The sequence below is a fragment of the Salvelinus namaycush genome, chromosome 4, assembly GCF_016432855.1.
Source record: "Salvelinus namaycush isolate Seneca chromosome 4, SaNama_1.0, whole genome shotgun sequence".
NCBI lineage: Eukaryota > Metazoa > Chordata > Actinopteri > Salmoniformes > Salmonidae > Salvelinus > Salvelinus namaycush.
Genome location: NC_052310.1, coordinates 39308203 through 39325126, shown reverse-complemented (window position 1 = coordinate 39325126; position 16924 = coordinate 39308203). Strand labels below are relative to the sequence as shown.

Genomic DNA, 16924 nt, shown 5'->3' with positions numbered 1-16924 from the left:
GAGTGGTGGAGCTAGCAGAGCCTAGTAGCAGACCCAGTGGAGTATTTCTGAAAGCGCCTGTACGCTGGTGCAGACGGCTGCCATGCACGGTCTGATCAGGGAGACAGGGCTGACAGATCTCATCATCCACCCTGCTGCCTAATCACAGACAGCAGCGACTGCACACACACACACAGATGGATACACAAGCACGCACATACACACACACATAATATCTACAGTAATATAGCAAGGCTGGTGCCTGTGTGATACACTGTACCGTGATTAGGGCAGGAGCTCAGACAATTATTCCAGGTCAGTTTGTGCACCGGTATATGCAATATGTACAGTGCATTCGGAAAGTATTCAGACCCCTTGACTTCTTCCACATTTTGTTTACGTTCCAGCTTTATTCTAAAATTGATTCAATTGTTTTTTTCCCCTTCATCAATCTACACACAATGCCCCATAATGACAAAGCAAACATACGTTTTTAGAAAATGTTGTAAATGGAGAGAAAAAATAAGAACTGAAATATCACATTTACATAAGAATTGATCAGACCAGAGAATCTTGTTTCTCATGGTCTGAGAGTCTTTAGGTGCCTTTTGGAAAACTCCAAGCAGGCTGTCATGTGCCTTTTACTGAGGAGTGGCTTCCGTCTGGCCACTACCATAAAGGCCTGATTGGTGGAGTGCTGCAGAGATGGTTGTCCTTCTGGACAATCTCCACAAAGGAACTCTGGAACTCTGTCAGAGTGACCATCGGGTTCTTGGACAGCTCCCTGACCAAGGGCCTTCTCCCCTGATTGCTCAGTTTGGCTGGGCGGCCAGCTCTAGGAAAAGTCTTAGTGGTTCCAAACTTCATCCATTTAAGAATGATGGAGGCCACTGTGTTCTTGGGGACCTTCAATGCTGCAGAAATGTTTTGGTACCCTTCCCCAGATCTGTGCCTCGACACAATCCTCTCTCGGAGCTCTACGGACAATTCCTTCGACCTGATGGCTTTGACATGCACTGTCAACTGTGAGATCTTATATAGACAGGTGTGTGCCTTTCCAAATCATGTCCAATCAATTGAATTTACCACAGGTGGACTCCAATCAAGTTAAAGAAACATCTCAAGGATGATCAATGGAAACAGGATGCACCTGAGCTCAATTTCAAGTCTCATAGCAAAGGGCCTGAATACTTACGTAAATAAGGTATGTGTTTTTTTATTTGTAATACATTTGCAAAAATTTCTATAAACCTGTTTTCGCTTGGTCATTATGGGGTATTGCGTGGAGATGGATGAAATACAATTTTTCAGAATTTCAGAATAAGGCTGTAACGTAACAAAATGTGGAAAAAGTCAAGGGGTCTGAACACTTTCCGAATGCACTGTATGTATAAGGTAGTATTGAATGTGTTTGTATGTGTGTAAGTGCATGGGTATTGTCACGGATCCCTCCGGAACTTTCATTACGCACACCTGACCCCTATTCCCAGTGATTAGTAATTGTATAAGTGTGCCCTTGGTTTACCATTGTCCTGTCGATTATTGTTACAAGAATAAATCAAATCAAATTTTATTTGTCACATGTGCCGAATACAACAGAGAAATGCTTATTTACAAGCCCTTAACCAACAGGTTTTTTTAAAAAGAGAGAAGAAAAAAATATATAAAGAGCAGCAGTAAATAACAATAGCGGGGTTATATACAGGGGGTACCGGTACAGAGTCAATGTGTCAATGTGCGGGGGCACCGGTGTTGAGATATTTGAGATAATTATGTACATGCAGGTAGGGTTGTTAAAGTGGCTATGTAATAACAGAGATAATAACAGAGAGTAGCAGCAGCGTAGTGGGTGGGGGGGTGCAAATAGTCTGGGTAGCCATTTGATTAGCTGTTCAGGAGTCTTATGGCTTCGGGGTAGAAGCTGTTTAGCAGCCTCTTGGACCTAGACTTGGTGCTCCGGTACCGCTTGCCGTGCGGTAGCAGAGAGAACAGCCAATGACTAGGGTGGCTGGAGTCTTTGACACCGCCTGGTATAGAGGCACTGGATAGCAGGAAGCTTGGCCCCAGTGATGTACTGGGCCGTACGCACTACCCTCTGTAGTGCTTTGCGGTCGGAGGCCGAGCATTTGCCATACCAGGCAGTGATGCAACCCGTCAGGATGCTTTCGATGGTGCAGCTGTAGAACTTTCTGAGGATCTGAGGACCCATGCCAAATCTTTTCAGTCTCCTGATGGGGAATAGGTTCTCTCAAATAACCTATTACGCATTCCTGCGCCTGTCTCCCGAATCATTCATACCAACGTGACAGGTATACTGTAGCAAGCTGCTTTTGAGCAGTTGCTGCCTCAGGAGGTGCTAACACAAAGGAAATTATGATTCTCAGTGGTGATGGCTAATGTGGGCCAGCAGAGAGGATTGTGCTGGGCTGAGCATGGAGGGAAGCATATGGACACAGCGCAACAGTGACATGGATGCCACATGCCCCGGGGCTGGCCTGACGGGCTCACTGCCATCTCTCTACAGGCCTGGGCAAAAACAAACTGGAGGAAAGACACACAGATAGACACTGAATTAGAGTGACACCTGAGCCATGGCCTGTTCATCCCGCTACCATCTAGAAGGCGGAGACAGTACAGATGCATCAAAGCTGAGAATGAGAGACTGATAAACAGCTTCTATCTCCAGGCCATCAGACTGTGAAACAGTTACCACTAGCTGGCTTCTGCCCTGAACCTTAGACACTGTGACTAGCCGGCTACCACCCACTACTCTACCCTGTACCTTAGAGACTGCTCCTTTTACTAATGTTGACATACTGTTTTACACACTTTATATGTATATACTGTATTCTAGTCATGGTTCATTCTATAGAACTACTGCTGTACACACCTGTTCTATTCACATACTGTCCGTACTGTCTATAAACACACAATTATATATATTCATATTCCGGACTCTGACATTGCTAATTCATTTCTTTCTTTTGTAGTTTTTTATTATTATGTGTGTATTGTTTTGTGTTTCTAGGCATTACCGCACTGTTGGAGCTAGAAACATAAGCATTTCACTGCACCTGCGATAAGATCTGCAAATCTGTGTACGTGACCAGTGAACTAGGATTTGATTTGAGATACTGAGAGACACTGAGACAGAGTAAGACACTGATGCTATGAGATACTGAGCTAATGTTAGACACTCAGAGACATTGAGCTAATATGAGACGCTCAGAGACATTGAGCTAATGCGAGACGCTCAGCGACATTGAGCTAATGCGAGACGCTCAGAGACATTGAGCTAATGCGAGACGCTCAGCGACAATGAGATAATGTAAGAGACTCAGAGAGACACTGAGCAAATGCGAGACTGTGAGATACTGAACAGGCCACATTTGGTTCATTTACAACTATGGTTGAAGCTTGCACAAACATTAGTAGGCAGTTATGCTGGAACGTGGTCCGATTTAGCCACACAGCTAAGGCAAATATACGAGATACAAACTGCGCTCAGTGATTTCCTTTCTGGATGAACACAGCAACATACTGATGAAACTCCAGTTCCTGCGCTGTTCTGCATGCTCTGGCTTAGGCTGACATAATTGGGTTGGGCTGTCACGAGACATGCGGTTTTAATGGTTTAATGCTTGTTAATGAGTGGCCGCAGGTATCACATGTTTTGAGGATGGGAGGTCGGACGGAGGATCCGTCCAAATTATCGGCAAACATTATCAGCTAGCTCTAAGAAAAAGATTCAAAAATTCAGAGCCTAAATAAAACGATTTAGTGTTGCACATCTGGACAAAAATAAAAATTCAGGACCGAAATCACATGTTGTGAGCAGTATGAGAACTCAGCTTAACACATCCAAAAGAGATCATTCACACTTCTCAACCTCAATGTTCCAACTAAAGATCGGCCTACAGTATTTCAACTAATCTAACATCTTGCAGCCAAAATTTAAGACACTTATAATCCACCTTCAAAAGAGTAAAGAATCATCTCTCTCTCCTTTGAGCCCTTAGTGAGCCGAGATAATTGAGGTCAAGGATTGCTCATTTTTCACAGCCGGGTCTTGGTGCTCTTTATCAGCATTAAACTAGGCGGTCTAATAGATGGTTCATTAGGTGGATACCTTTGAATGTCCTTTAGAGTGGACTTGGGCACCAGCCCAGAACATTTCAAAATCACCTCAGAAAGTGATGAGATTCAAATGAGAAAATAAGGAACCTCCAACTCCTACCACACCTTGAACTTTGAGCTGCTGACAGAGGGGAAACACATCAATCTTTTAGATTCCACAAGCAAACAACAATTCCAGAATGTGTTGAAGCGTTAACTTTGTGTCGAGAAGTGGAAGAAAAATAGCCCGTGCTCAAAAGAGGCTGACGCAGAAGACCTACAGTCTTGAAAGGTTGAAGCACTCACAGTTTTACAGCGCTATTCTTTATTGGCTTTTGAAATGAATTACAGCAGGGTAATTAACATTGCAGTATCCGTACAGGTGGTCCAGTCTAACTTATGCGCTTTGATTTGAAAAGCAAGGGTAGACAGCGAGCCATCATTTGACATAAGCTAAAAAATGAGGTCACACGTTGCCTGAGCATTTCAACTTTTTCACGTTTCAATAAATAGGTTTCATCCATTTTTTTTCACATGCTCTTTTTCATGCCCACCCCTTAGTCCTCCACCCCATCCCTCCACATCTCCCCCCCACCACACAGCCGTAATACTGTAACCCTGCGGATGACTTACTTACTCAACGTTCCGTGGTAGAAAGGGGTTTCAATTGCAGAGAGTGATTTTAAAATGAGAAATGTGAACGCATTATAGAAGTACACACTGATGTATTCTCGCATAATGCTGGCATCGCAGGGAGAACGGAATAATGATGCGCATTAATACAGAGAGCTGCTAAAGCCGAAGCGGTCTCCTCTACGGAATAGAGAGATTGATTGTCTCGTGAGATGAGTGTTTAGTCTTGTGAAGGGATAACTAAACTAATAGCACGTTGACCCAGTGACCTTTGGCTGTTGTGGGTAGATCCAAGGTCTTAAGATCGGAGTGATCATTTATAGATCTTTCTTTAGTAAAAAAAAATAAAAAAAAATAAAAAAAAGTATTTCACTTTTTGTATGTCATCACTTTTAAGTTGGATTCGTTTGTTAAAGGCAGTCGCTCTGTAATTCTTTAGAATCTAAGACGTAAATGGCAAAAAGGACAGTCAAAAAAATCTATCATAAGAAACAAGGTTTTGAAGTGTCCTAAATCTAGGAGATATAAGAAAACACAGGAAATATATATATATACACACAGTACCAGTAAAAAGTTGACACACATACTCATGGGGCAGCAGGTAGCCAAGAGGTTAGATCGAATCCCCAAGCTGACAAGGTAAACAATCTGTCGTTCTACCCCTGAGCGAGGCAGTTAACCCACTGTTCTCCGGGTGCCTGAAGATGTGGATGCCGATTAAGGCAGAGCCCCGCACCTCTCTGATTCAGAGATGTTGGGTTAAATGCGGAAGACAAATTTCAGTTGAATACATTCCAGGGTTTTTCTTTATTTTACTATTTTCAACATTGTACAATAATAGTGAAGACATCAAAACTATGAAATAACACATATGGAATCATGTAGTAACCCACAAAAGTGTTAAACATATTTAAGATTCTTCAAAGTAGCCATACTTTGCTTTGATGACAGCTTTGCACACTCTTGGCATTCTCTCAACCAGCTTCATGGGGTAGTCACCTGGAATGCATTTCAATTAACACAAGGAAGGGGTGGTATACAGAAGATAGCCATATTTGGTAAAAGACCAAGTCCATATTATGGCAAGAAGAGCTCAAATAAGCAAAGAGAAATGACAGTACAGCATTACTTTAAGACATGAAGGTCAGTCAATCCAGAAAATGTCAAGAACTTTTAACGTTTCTTCAAGTGCAGTTGCAAAAACCATCAAGCACTATGATGAAACTGGCTCTCATGAAATGGGAGATGAAGACCCAGAGTTACCTCTGCAGCAGAGGATAAGTTCATTAGAGTTACCAGTCTCAGCAATTGCACCCCAAATAAATGCTTCACAGAGTTCAAGTAACAGAAACATCTCAACATCAACTGTTCAGAGGAGACTGCATGAATCAGGCCTTCGTGGTTTAATTGCTGTAAAGAAACACTACTACAGGACACCAATGATAAGAAGAGACTTATCAAGAAACACAAGCAATGGACATTAGACCGGTGGAAATCTGTCCTTTGGTCTGATGAGTCCAAATGTGCGATTTTTGGTTTCAACAGCCGTGTCTTTGTGAGACGCAGAGGAGGTGTGATGGTGTGGGGGTGCTTTGCTGGTGACACGGTCTGTGATTTATTTAGAATTCAAGGCACACTTAACCAGCATGGCTACCACATCATTCTGCACGATACACCATCCCATCTGGTTTGCGCTTAGTGGGACTATCATTTTTTTTTCAACAGGACAATGACCCAAAACACACCTTGAAGGCTGTGCAAGGGCTATTTGACCAAGAAGGAGAGTGATGGAGTGCTGCATCAGATGATCTGGCCTCCACAATCACCCGACCTCAACCCAATTGAGATGGTTTGGGATGAGTTGGACCCCAGAGTGAAGGAAAAGCAGCCAATAAGTGCTCAGCATGTGTGGAAAATCCTTCAACCCCTGTTGGAAAAGCATTCCAGCTAAAGCTGGTTGAGAGAATGCCAAGAGTGTGCAAAGCTGTCACCAAGGCAAAGCGTGGCTACTTTGAAGAATATAACATCTAAAATATATTTTGATTTGTTAAACACTTTTTGGTTACTACATGATTCCATATGTGTTATGTCATAGTTTTGATGTCTCCACTATTATTCTACAATGTAGAACATAATAAAAATAAAGAAAAACCCTTGAATGAGTAGGTGTGTCTAACCTTTTGACTGGTACTGTATATATATTATGTTTTACAAATACAGTGCCTTCGGAAAGTATTCAGACCCCTTTACTTTTCCCACATTGTTACGTTACAGCCGTATTCTCAAAAAATAGACCTCAGCAATCTACACACAACACCCCATAATGACAAAGTGAAAACAGGTTTGTAGAAATGTTGGCAAATGTATTAAAAGTAAAAAACAGAAATACCTAATTTACATACTATTCAGACCCTTTGCTATGAGACTCAAAATTGAGCTCAGGTGCATCATGTTTCCATTGATCATCCTTGAGATGTTTCTACAACTTGATTGGAGTCCACCCGTGGTAAATTCAATTGATTGGACATGATTTGGAAAGGCACACACCTGTCTATATAAGGTCCTACAGTTGACAGAGCATGTCAGAGCAAAAAAAAAACGAGGTTGAAGAAATAGTCTGTAGAGTTCCAAGACAGGATTGTGTTGAGACACAGATCTGGGGAAGGGTACCAAAAAATGTCTGCAGCATTGAAGGTCCCCAAGAACACAGTGGCCTTCATTTTTAAGTGGAAAAAGTTTGGATCCACCAAGACACTTCCTAGAGCTGGCCACCTGGCCAAACTGAGGCGCCTTGGTCAGAGAGGTGACCAAGAACCCAATGGCCACTCTGACAGAGCTCTAGAGTTCCTCTGTGGAGATGGGAGAACCTTCCAGAAGGACAACCATCTCTGCAGCACTCTACCAAATCTGGCCTTTATGGTTGAGTGGTCAGACAGAAGCCACTCCTCAGTAAAAGGCACATGACTGCCCACTTGGAGATTGCCTAAAGGCACCTAAAGACTCTCAGACCATAAAAAACAAGATTATCTGGTCTGATGAAACCAAGATTGAACTCTTTGGCCTGAATGCCAAGCATCACGTCTGGAGTAAACCTGGAACCATCCCTACGGTGAAGCATGGTGGTGGCAGCATCATGCTGTGGGGATGTTTTTCAGCAGCAGGGATAGAGGGCAATATCAACGGAGCAAAGTATAGAGAGATCCTTGATGAAAACCTGCTCCAGAGCGCTCAGTACCTCAGACTGGGGTGAAGGTTCACCTTCCAACAGGACAACGACCCTAAGAAGACAGCCAAGACAACGCAGGAGTGGCTTTGGGACAAGTCTCTGAATGTCCTTGAGTGGCCCAGCCAGAGCCTGGACTTGAACTTGATCAAACATCTCTGGAGAGACCTGAAAATAGCTGTGCAGCGACACACCCCATCCAACCTGACAGAGCTTCAGAGGATCTACAGAGAATAATGGGATAAACTCCCCAAATACAGGTGTGCCAAGCTTGTAGAATCATACCCAGTAAGACTTGAGGCTGTAATCACTGCCAAAAGTGCTTCAACAAAGTACTGAGGAAATGGTCTGAATACATATGTAAATGTGATATTTAAATTTAAGAAATTGCAAAAATCTCTACAAATCTGTTTTTGCTTTGTCATTATGGGGTATTGTGTGTAGATTGGTGAGGGGAAAAAAAGATTTAATCAATTTTAGAATAAAGCTGTAACGTAACAATGTGAAAAAAGTCAAAGGTCTGAATACTTTCCGAAGGCACTGCACAAACTACCTTCATACTTCCGTTTGTATTTTTAAACCGGTACCGGTTACCTTCAGAAGAGTCATGTTACACTTGTGGGGGTCATAGAGAACACCATTGTGTTCGTGAGAGTCTCCCCTTTTCAGAGTGGTCATAATAGCAGTAGCGGTGCATGGGTAAAATAACTGGGGAAGCCCAGACGGCATCAGATAGATGGCCTACACATAGAGCGACGGAGGGGCGCTGTTTCCGCTCGCTCGGATGCTTTCTCCTGTGAGATACATTCAGCCTCTTGCGAATTGAAGGAATGACCAATGACCCAAAATGACCCCAAAAAAGAGATCTCTTAACTTAAACTGACGGATTTTGATGTGGATTTCTTATTATGCTACTTAGATTGACGCACCGGTGCGTCAATCGACTCTAGGGGGTTTAAAGGGATGAGGGAAAGCCTCTATCGCTTCACGCGACTGACCTGGTAGGGACCTGCCCTCTATCTATGATGAGCCAATATCATACATAGTCTATCTGCCACAGCGGTCAGGTTGAGGTACTCTAGCTGTAATTCTAACCTCTTGATACAGACTGAATACAGAGGGTGAGATGTGCTTTTTAAACATGTACAAAAGATGTCACAGGTTCTGACGCAAGCATAGACAACAACACACCGTATCAACTAACCGAAAAAACACAGGCTTCGCCATCTTTATCCCTAAGGTACCCTTCTCCCCATCCCTCCTAATGCTGCAGTGCATACCCTACGTAAGAGACGGAACAGTTACTCCACAACACAGGGACAGGATCTGAATCAATTGAATTTGAGCCCCCCGCCAAAACCCTACTTCACTTCTGAAATTAATTAATTACTCCAATTATGTGATGAATAGAACCACTTAGTCTAATTGTGAGATGAGTTGGAAGGTTTCTCTGGTCTCTCTGGGACTCCTTGATGCTTGAGAGAGAGAGAGAGGGAGAGAGAGAGAGAGAGAAAAAGAGAGAGAGAAAGAGAGAGAGAGAAAGAGAGAAAAAGAGAGAGAGAGAGAAAAAGAGAGAGTAATAAGGCCAGACGGAGATAGAAGAGAGAAAGAGACAGTGAGTCAGAGGCAGACACACAGTCACAACATGACGAGATATAAGGAGACTACACCTGAGATCAACCATCAACCTGCATCCTTCCGCAACGTTTAATGGCGAAGAGGAGACCTTGGAATGATCCCTCTGTGTGTGTTGATTACCACTCCCTGACGCAGCCAGCTCCTGTCTCTCTGGGACGCTGAGTGCGTTTAACGACCCCTGTTAGAGTCTTCTTCCTGTCACGCTAGTGAACCACTAACTATCCTGGGGAAGTAAACTTGTTTCTTGTTAACCGTCACTCTAGTGAAACATATGAACTCTTCAATGTGGTTTCCCAGGGTCGTTTCATGTGCTAGTGGTCCATATCAATAGAAAAGACAATAACAGCTAGCTAATAACTCAATGAAGATAAATGAGTTGTCAAACACTTTGGATACAGTTAATGTGGGCAATTCATTTTGGTTAAACAAAACATACAGTAGTGGCACCCAGTGGGGTCTCTCTCTCACTCACACACACACACACACACACACACACACACACACACACACACACACACACACACACACACACACACACACACACACACACACACACACACACACACACACACACACACACACACACACACACACACACACACACACACACACCTTAAAAGTTATTCATCATAAGCTCCTTGGCCTTGCTCTCTCACAGATCCTTCTTCTACTAACCTCTCCTCCCATCCATTTGAGTGTGTATTGGGGCTGGGGCATACAGAGTAGAGTACCAGAGTACCTATAGCAGTGATTCAATTCATCACCTTTATTACAGAGCGGAGCAGCCCTGCATGGCTGGCTGCACTGACGGTCCATTGAGAGCATTCATCTGCACTAACAGCGGCATCAGTCTGCGCATCAGTACGCAGCTGTGTCGTCTGCTCTGGGCCACCGCGCAGACACATCACTCACAGATGACAGCTCAGGGCTGGGCTCAGTGCTCAGATGAGGGGGCTCATCTCACATACCCAGTAATGACTGGGACAACTTTTACCTGAGTCATATGGTCACTGATACTTTCTGACCATGACGATCTAGACATGGTTCGGTAGTAATGTCACTGAAACTGACGTACTGACCACAATCGCCTGCCCAGGACACACCTAGCTAGTATTATTAATAATCCAAGTGGTTCTGTGATGAGTTACCTTGCCGCACTTGAACGTCACTGGAGAAAAGCACAAACTAATAGCAAGTACACTAAGTATACACACACAATAGCCTTTTTCCTTGTGGAGACTGGCGAAATGCCTCACACTAGCCTCACACTAGAAATGTCCTTGTTTTACTATCCTTTTGAGGACTCACACACACACACACACACACACACACACACACACACACCCGCACACTCTCCCCATGCACACACAATCTATTATCAGTTCTCAGTCACAGCCGTTGCACACAGGTGCACCGGGGTTATCAGACAGCCATCTCCTACAAACGCATCCTCTGTGGGATGAGATATAGCCCTCCATCACCACCAGTGATGCGGCTGCGTTTCCATACTCATTTATCTCTTTTCATTCTTCACCGCAGACCACAGCAGATCACAACAGAGGAGAGAAGAAAACACCGACTTGGAGCGTCACGTATGATCAACGTTGCGGCCAAGCACAAGCTGTAGATGATATTTTATACGCCAGCCCTCTCCGCCCCCCCCCCCCCTCTAGAAAGCGGCATAACGCTGAGGTGTGCAAAACCCAGTGATTTAGCGTCGCTCGGCTGATACCGGCAATGGAAAAGCACAGCTACAGACTGGCGCTATGAGGATATTGTATACTAGGTGAATTCACCCTCCCTATAACAAATCCGATTGTACACATTACCGCAGATGCATACGTGTAGCCAGATCACGCAAGGAATAATCCATCCCACTCTATTACTGTAACACTGCCCACTGGGCACACACTGGTCGAATCAACGTTGGCTCCATGTCTTTTGAATGAAATGACGTTGAACCAACGTGTAATAGACGTTGAATTGACGTCTGTGCCCAGTGGTTGGCGTCACTCACTAATCCAGTCCGCATACAGTGAACGCACGTGGAACATAGGCTAAATCAATTGATGATTGGAATTATTATTATTTACAAAATGTCCTGTTGATCAAATAGAACACACACATGCACCTGCACAGGCACACACAGCTAAGGGGAATGGTGTGTGTGTGTGGGGGGGGGGGGCTGAGTCAACTACACCTCAGCTACATGTCATTTGTGGTATTATTGGAGGTCAGACCTGAGTGTGCTAGTGGAAGTGAAACTAGTGTCTCAATCCACCCCACGGTCTATCTGGCCAAAGGGTGCGTGCACTGACTCAGATATCTCTCTGTCTGTCTGCACATCACATCCCAGCACTTAGACAGACCTGGCTTATCAGCCACATACAGAACAGACTAACAGGAAGACACAAACTGACAGCAACGCTCGCAAATGTACACTTGCGAACCCACTCGGACTCGCACGCTCACGTGCAGGCACGCACACGGGAAATGATCTGATTTGCGTGATGTGTACTATACGACTGAGTGATGAAGAGTCTCTGTAAATTGGCCATCCAATTAGTGCTGAGACCGTAGGCACGCTTTTCTCAGTTCTAATCCTAGTGCCTAGTATTGAGCACAGCCATGCAGTGAAAGGGGAAGTGAAGGAGAGAGTTCTTCAGAATAGTGTACAGTGCATCGAAACTCGAATGTACTACGGGGGCTTTACATGTGCCATATTGTACTTCTTAAGCAGCTGTACTATCACACAATATCACACGGTGTGTGTGTGTGTGTGTGTGTGTGTGTGTGTGTGTGTGTGTGTGTGTGTGTGTGTGTGTGTGTGTGTGTATCCTATGGTCCCTGGGAATGTATTCACGTTAGGCCTACGTTTCTCTTTCTTGTGCGTCCTGTGGAATAAATACAGAAATCTTTCCAGATGAGCGGGAGTGCTGTGCGAAGCGGAGGGATCGGCTTTCCTCACACACAGCTGCGTTCCAGCACCACCCAAACCCTCCGCTCCTCACCCCCCCCCCCCTCACTCACACCAGCATGGCCTGCAGCTCCATCAAGCACCGACGCTTCAGACCGAAACCAACGCGAAAAGCAGGAACTCGTGAGCGAGAGCGTCCGTGATTAACCCGGCCCACTAGACAAGTTAGACCCCTTCGAGAACACGTGGGCGGAGACTGTGGGGCCTCTCGTCTGAGCTGAGAATCAAATGGTTAAGGATGGTGATTTGTGAACATATGACATGACAGATTGACAATAATATGCGGGGACATCCACTTTGGCTAAGTTGGGTGTGTTTCTCCTTCACGGCCTAGCCCTGAATCAGCTGCAGTATAACATAGCCTTCCACTGACCACATGACAAACAGCAAAACTCTACAGAAAGCACTTGTTTTGCACACATATGGTAAATTAGATTTGACGTGGGCGGTTAGACGTTCTTAAAGGTGTGTTAGAAACCTTACCTCTCACTAAAAATACCAATATTTTCTTCACGTGACAAGATGAGAGAAACACCTGGGTAATGTTCAGAACGAAAACAATTGGGAACGTTGCAGATAGGAATACCTCCAATAGAGCCGATTCCTTATTCTACATGTCAGAGATTCATGACTGTTCTAAATAGCATATTTCTGTCTGAACGTTCTAAAACGTTGTGTCCTGCTGAACGCGCCCTTGAAATAGGAGGCGGAGGTATAGGTCTACGGCAGGGGTCCCGTGACAGTTTTGTTATTTTCAAAAAAATACTGGTCAAAAATGATATAATTCAGCTAAAAATGGGTGTAATTTATGAAAATCTTTCCCCAAATATTCCCACAAATAAAAAAAGAGACATGTGATCGTTTCTCAATGTAATCAAGGTATGACAATATTTTGGGGGACTTAGTTGTGGTCAATTAATTATAATTATTATTATTTTCTGGCTCCCCGACCATTCGCTCTGATGAAAATTGGCCCGTGGCTAAATATAGTTGACTACCCCTGGTCTAGGGTCTAGGAATTGCGCAATTCTACCTGTGGACATTACGCAGTCAATTGTCACGTTCCCCACCACCAATACTGTAGGATATAACCCAAATAAACGAATTCACTGGCACCTCATGCACGCTAAGAAAATCTCCTGAACTCACCAAAATATTTCTGAAATTGCTGGCATATAGCCTATGAAGGCAACGCAAGGCAGGCTGCCATAGTGAATGGGTATGCAATGCCTTGCGATTAATAGAAAATCATACAATCTCAAAAAGAGGATCATCACTTCAAATAAAACCTCACAGGGTCTAATGAGGCATGTAAAAGTTTGATATATATAAAATAGTTTAGTAGGCCTAAATAATTTAAAAAGTGAAAGGTAGCAGAATGAGGGGAAAATGGTACCCAAAGAGATGGGCGATAAAATAAGATGAAGACGAAACCCGGTGGGAGCCCCCTGGCGCCTCATCCACCAAACCCCCAACAGTCTCTCTAGCACTCCAACTCACACGCACTATTGCCTATCTATATCAACTAGAATATACATTGTTGAAGGACACCAAATAAATAAACACGAAATGTAGTTATTGTTTCACTAATATTCTCTAATATTTTCAGGGGGAAATCGTTTTTATTTTTTTAAAGACGGTTTGGAGTGAGAAATGTTTCACTCTTCATTGCGCTCTGAGGATAACGGTGCAATTGGTTACAATATTGGCTGTGTAGGTAGGGACAAAGTATTAAACATTTCTTTTAAAAAACAATGTCTTAAATGCAGACAAATGTTGGACTTTTCCCTCCACCTCATGCATTGTGTGTTACCTTGAAATCGAGTCCAAAAGCGATGTCTAGTTTAGGTTAACTCTAAAATAACTCTGAAGAATACGCGAATCACCAAACAGATTGTAATCTTTCTTTCTATTTAGGTAGGCTAGGGTTTCACCTTTTAATCAAATGTTTTATGTCAACATGAGTGGGATTAAAGCACGCAAGAATACAAGTACTGGTGTGCTCTTCGGGTGAAACGTCTGAAGGTTGGGAGGCTTGCATAAAACGAATGCAAACCAGGCTATTGGGAACTATTCAGAACTGGAGACTAGCCTACTGCTGTGTCTGCATTGATGTAATGATTTTTCCAATGATGACAACACATTCACGTCTCTGTAAAATACATTGCTTATGATTTCAGTCCACAGAGGCATAAAAATGCTCCCAACGTCGACCTATGTAAAAAGGAAGGGAGACAGCACTTTCACTATGAGAGAATACGTATGTGGGATCCATGCACAGACTGTGACATATGCTACCACACATGTAATGTTACCTTAATTTAGGGCGCTTGTCTATTCACACACATTGATCCCAAATTTACCTTCATCAAGCAGCCGTTCGAGGTGATTAAAAATTCCGCAGAAGTTGGGTAGGCTGCTCATCAGTTTCTTATCATTCATGAGCTGCATGAGATAGTCTGGGGTAGGCTTCGGTTTCTCCTTCGTTTCCATTTCCCCAACCATATTCCAAAAAATTAACAAAAATCAGCTCCAAGCAGAACCAAGGATGGGGAAAAAAAAATATATACTGTATTTTGCTGGTAGGCTAAATGCGGTGAGCTGTTCTGTCTCCTGCTGTTGCGTTCAATTTCTTTACGCACTGCACTGCAATTCAACTCCGTCTGGTTGTAAGCTTTTCTGAGGACAGGTGATAAAATAAAGAAAAAAGTAAATGAAAGGAAAAATAAAACAAAAATATACGGCGGTTGCCCTTATAGAAGTTATCGGAATGAATAATCTAGTCCCGCTGTGTCCACTGCGCTTGATTTATCTTTTAAAACGATGTGTCTTCTGCTTTCTCCTACCGAGGTTCTTGAGGCTGTGAAAATGTCCCTTTCGCCGAGTTCCCCAGAGCTTTCTGCGTGTTGTTATTTGTGTGTCTGCACACTGAAAACGTCTGTCCCTCCTGTCTCTACTCTCGATAACAGAGCTTTTTCAATGAAGCTGGCATTCGGTCTCATGTAACCGTGTGGCTGTGCTTCGCCTGGGCTCGCTAGCCCGTCACATGACCACACTTCACAGCCGAGTTTCACAGCGGAAAGCTGAGGCGCGCGCTCCGCCGGGACCGAGTGTGGAAGGACAAATGCGTGTGCACATATTTACACAAAGCTAAACTAATTTCCTGCAACTATACACATTTTGCCATGGGGCAGAGAGGAAAATGTGCAGTTTTATAGCTCACCTCTTGCTTTTCTACACATTTTACCATGAGGCTGAGAGAATAATTACACATTTTCAAGCTAATTAAAGCTTAAATATATGTTGACAGTGATAAAGGCACTGGATTATGACCTGTCTTGTTTTCTAGATGAACAAATGAAATAGGCAGTGGCATGGTGCATATAGCCATAGAAGCACAGTGACATACAGTAAGCCTTAATGCAGTCATATTCGTGGCTTATTGGGGGTGTGGTTTTTAGTTTGTTTTTTTGGCAACCCATCCTGTGAGAGTGAATGTCATTCCTGTTCATCTGTTCTGTTATATTTAATCAAGTCTGAATAACTCACTGCTCGCTATGAATTCTATCTGATGGTGTTTAGGTAAAAAGACAAATAATGTCTCAATCTGATTGGGTGGGCCTGGCACTCCAGGGGGTGGGAGCCAGGCCCCACTACGTGCACCGGGGTGTCATGCAAACCAAAAATCTGAAGGGGGGCACAAAGTATGTGAGGATGGCCGGGAGGTGGTCCGAAGAGGGGCCCGTCGGTAAATTGAAGAATTGAAACAGCCTTTTCCTGCAATCTAGAGCCATAATCATTATGCTTAATTCTATGTAAAAAAAATATGTTTATTTTTCTGCATATTTAAGCATACCTCTGGAGCTGTCTGTATCCTCCTGACTGGTGGTTTTAATAAACAAAATATGCTTCTCTGCATCTCTGCTAAAATTGAAAAGGCTTCTAAAGTTTGTAGTTTCTACTTTAAAATTTCAGACTTGATTTGCCCGAGCGAAAAAACTATCAAACCCTACAAATTTCTCATTCATTATAATTCAAATAATAATACACATTTCATATTGCTGCAGTTTTTCTTCTGCTGTAGTAAACTGGCTTAAATTAAGATCCTACATCTGTAGTAATTGCTTGATAAAAATGTCCTGCCTGGACTATCTCCATTGACCTTTTTGCACAAATTTTTTGGACTCATCACATACACTGCTGCTACTGTTGATTATCTGTCACTTTATCTCTATTTCTATGTACATACTGTACAGTATCTACTTCAATTACCTCGTACCCCTGCACATTGACTCGGTAATGGTACCCCATGTACAGTGCCTTCGGAAAGTACTCAGACCCCTAGACTTTTTTCACAT

At 43.4% G+C, this 16924-nt stretch overlaps 1 protein-coding gene across 2 annotated transcripts in view; it reads right to left on the bottom strand.

The window, feature by feature from the left end:
- LOC120046507 (protein quaking-like) overlaps positions 1-15599 on the bottom strand; it is a 96342-nt gene extending 80743 nt beyond the window's left edge. For both annotated transcript variants that reach the window (XM_038991800.1, XM_038991799.1), the window contains exon 1: positions 14930-15599. In XM_038991800.1, coding sequence (XP_038847728.1) covers positions 14930-15071 — 142 coding nt within the window. In that variant the 5' untranslated portion in view covers positions 15072-15599. The remainder of the gene's footprint in view (positions 1-14929) is intronic.
- Positions 15600-16924: the final 1325 nt, after the last annotated feature.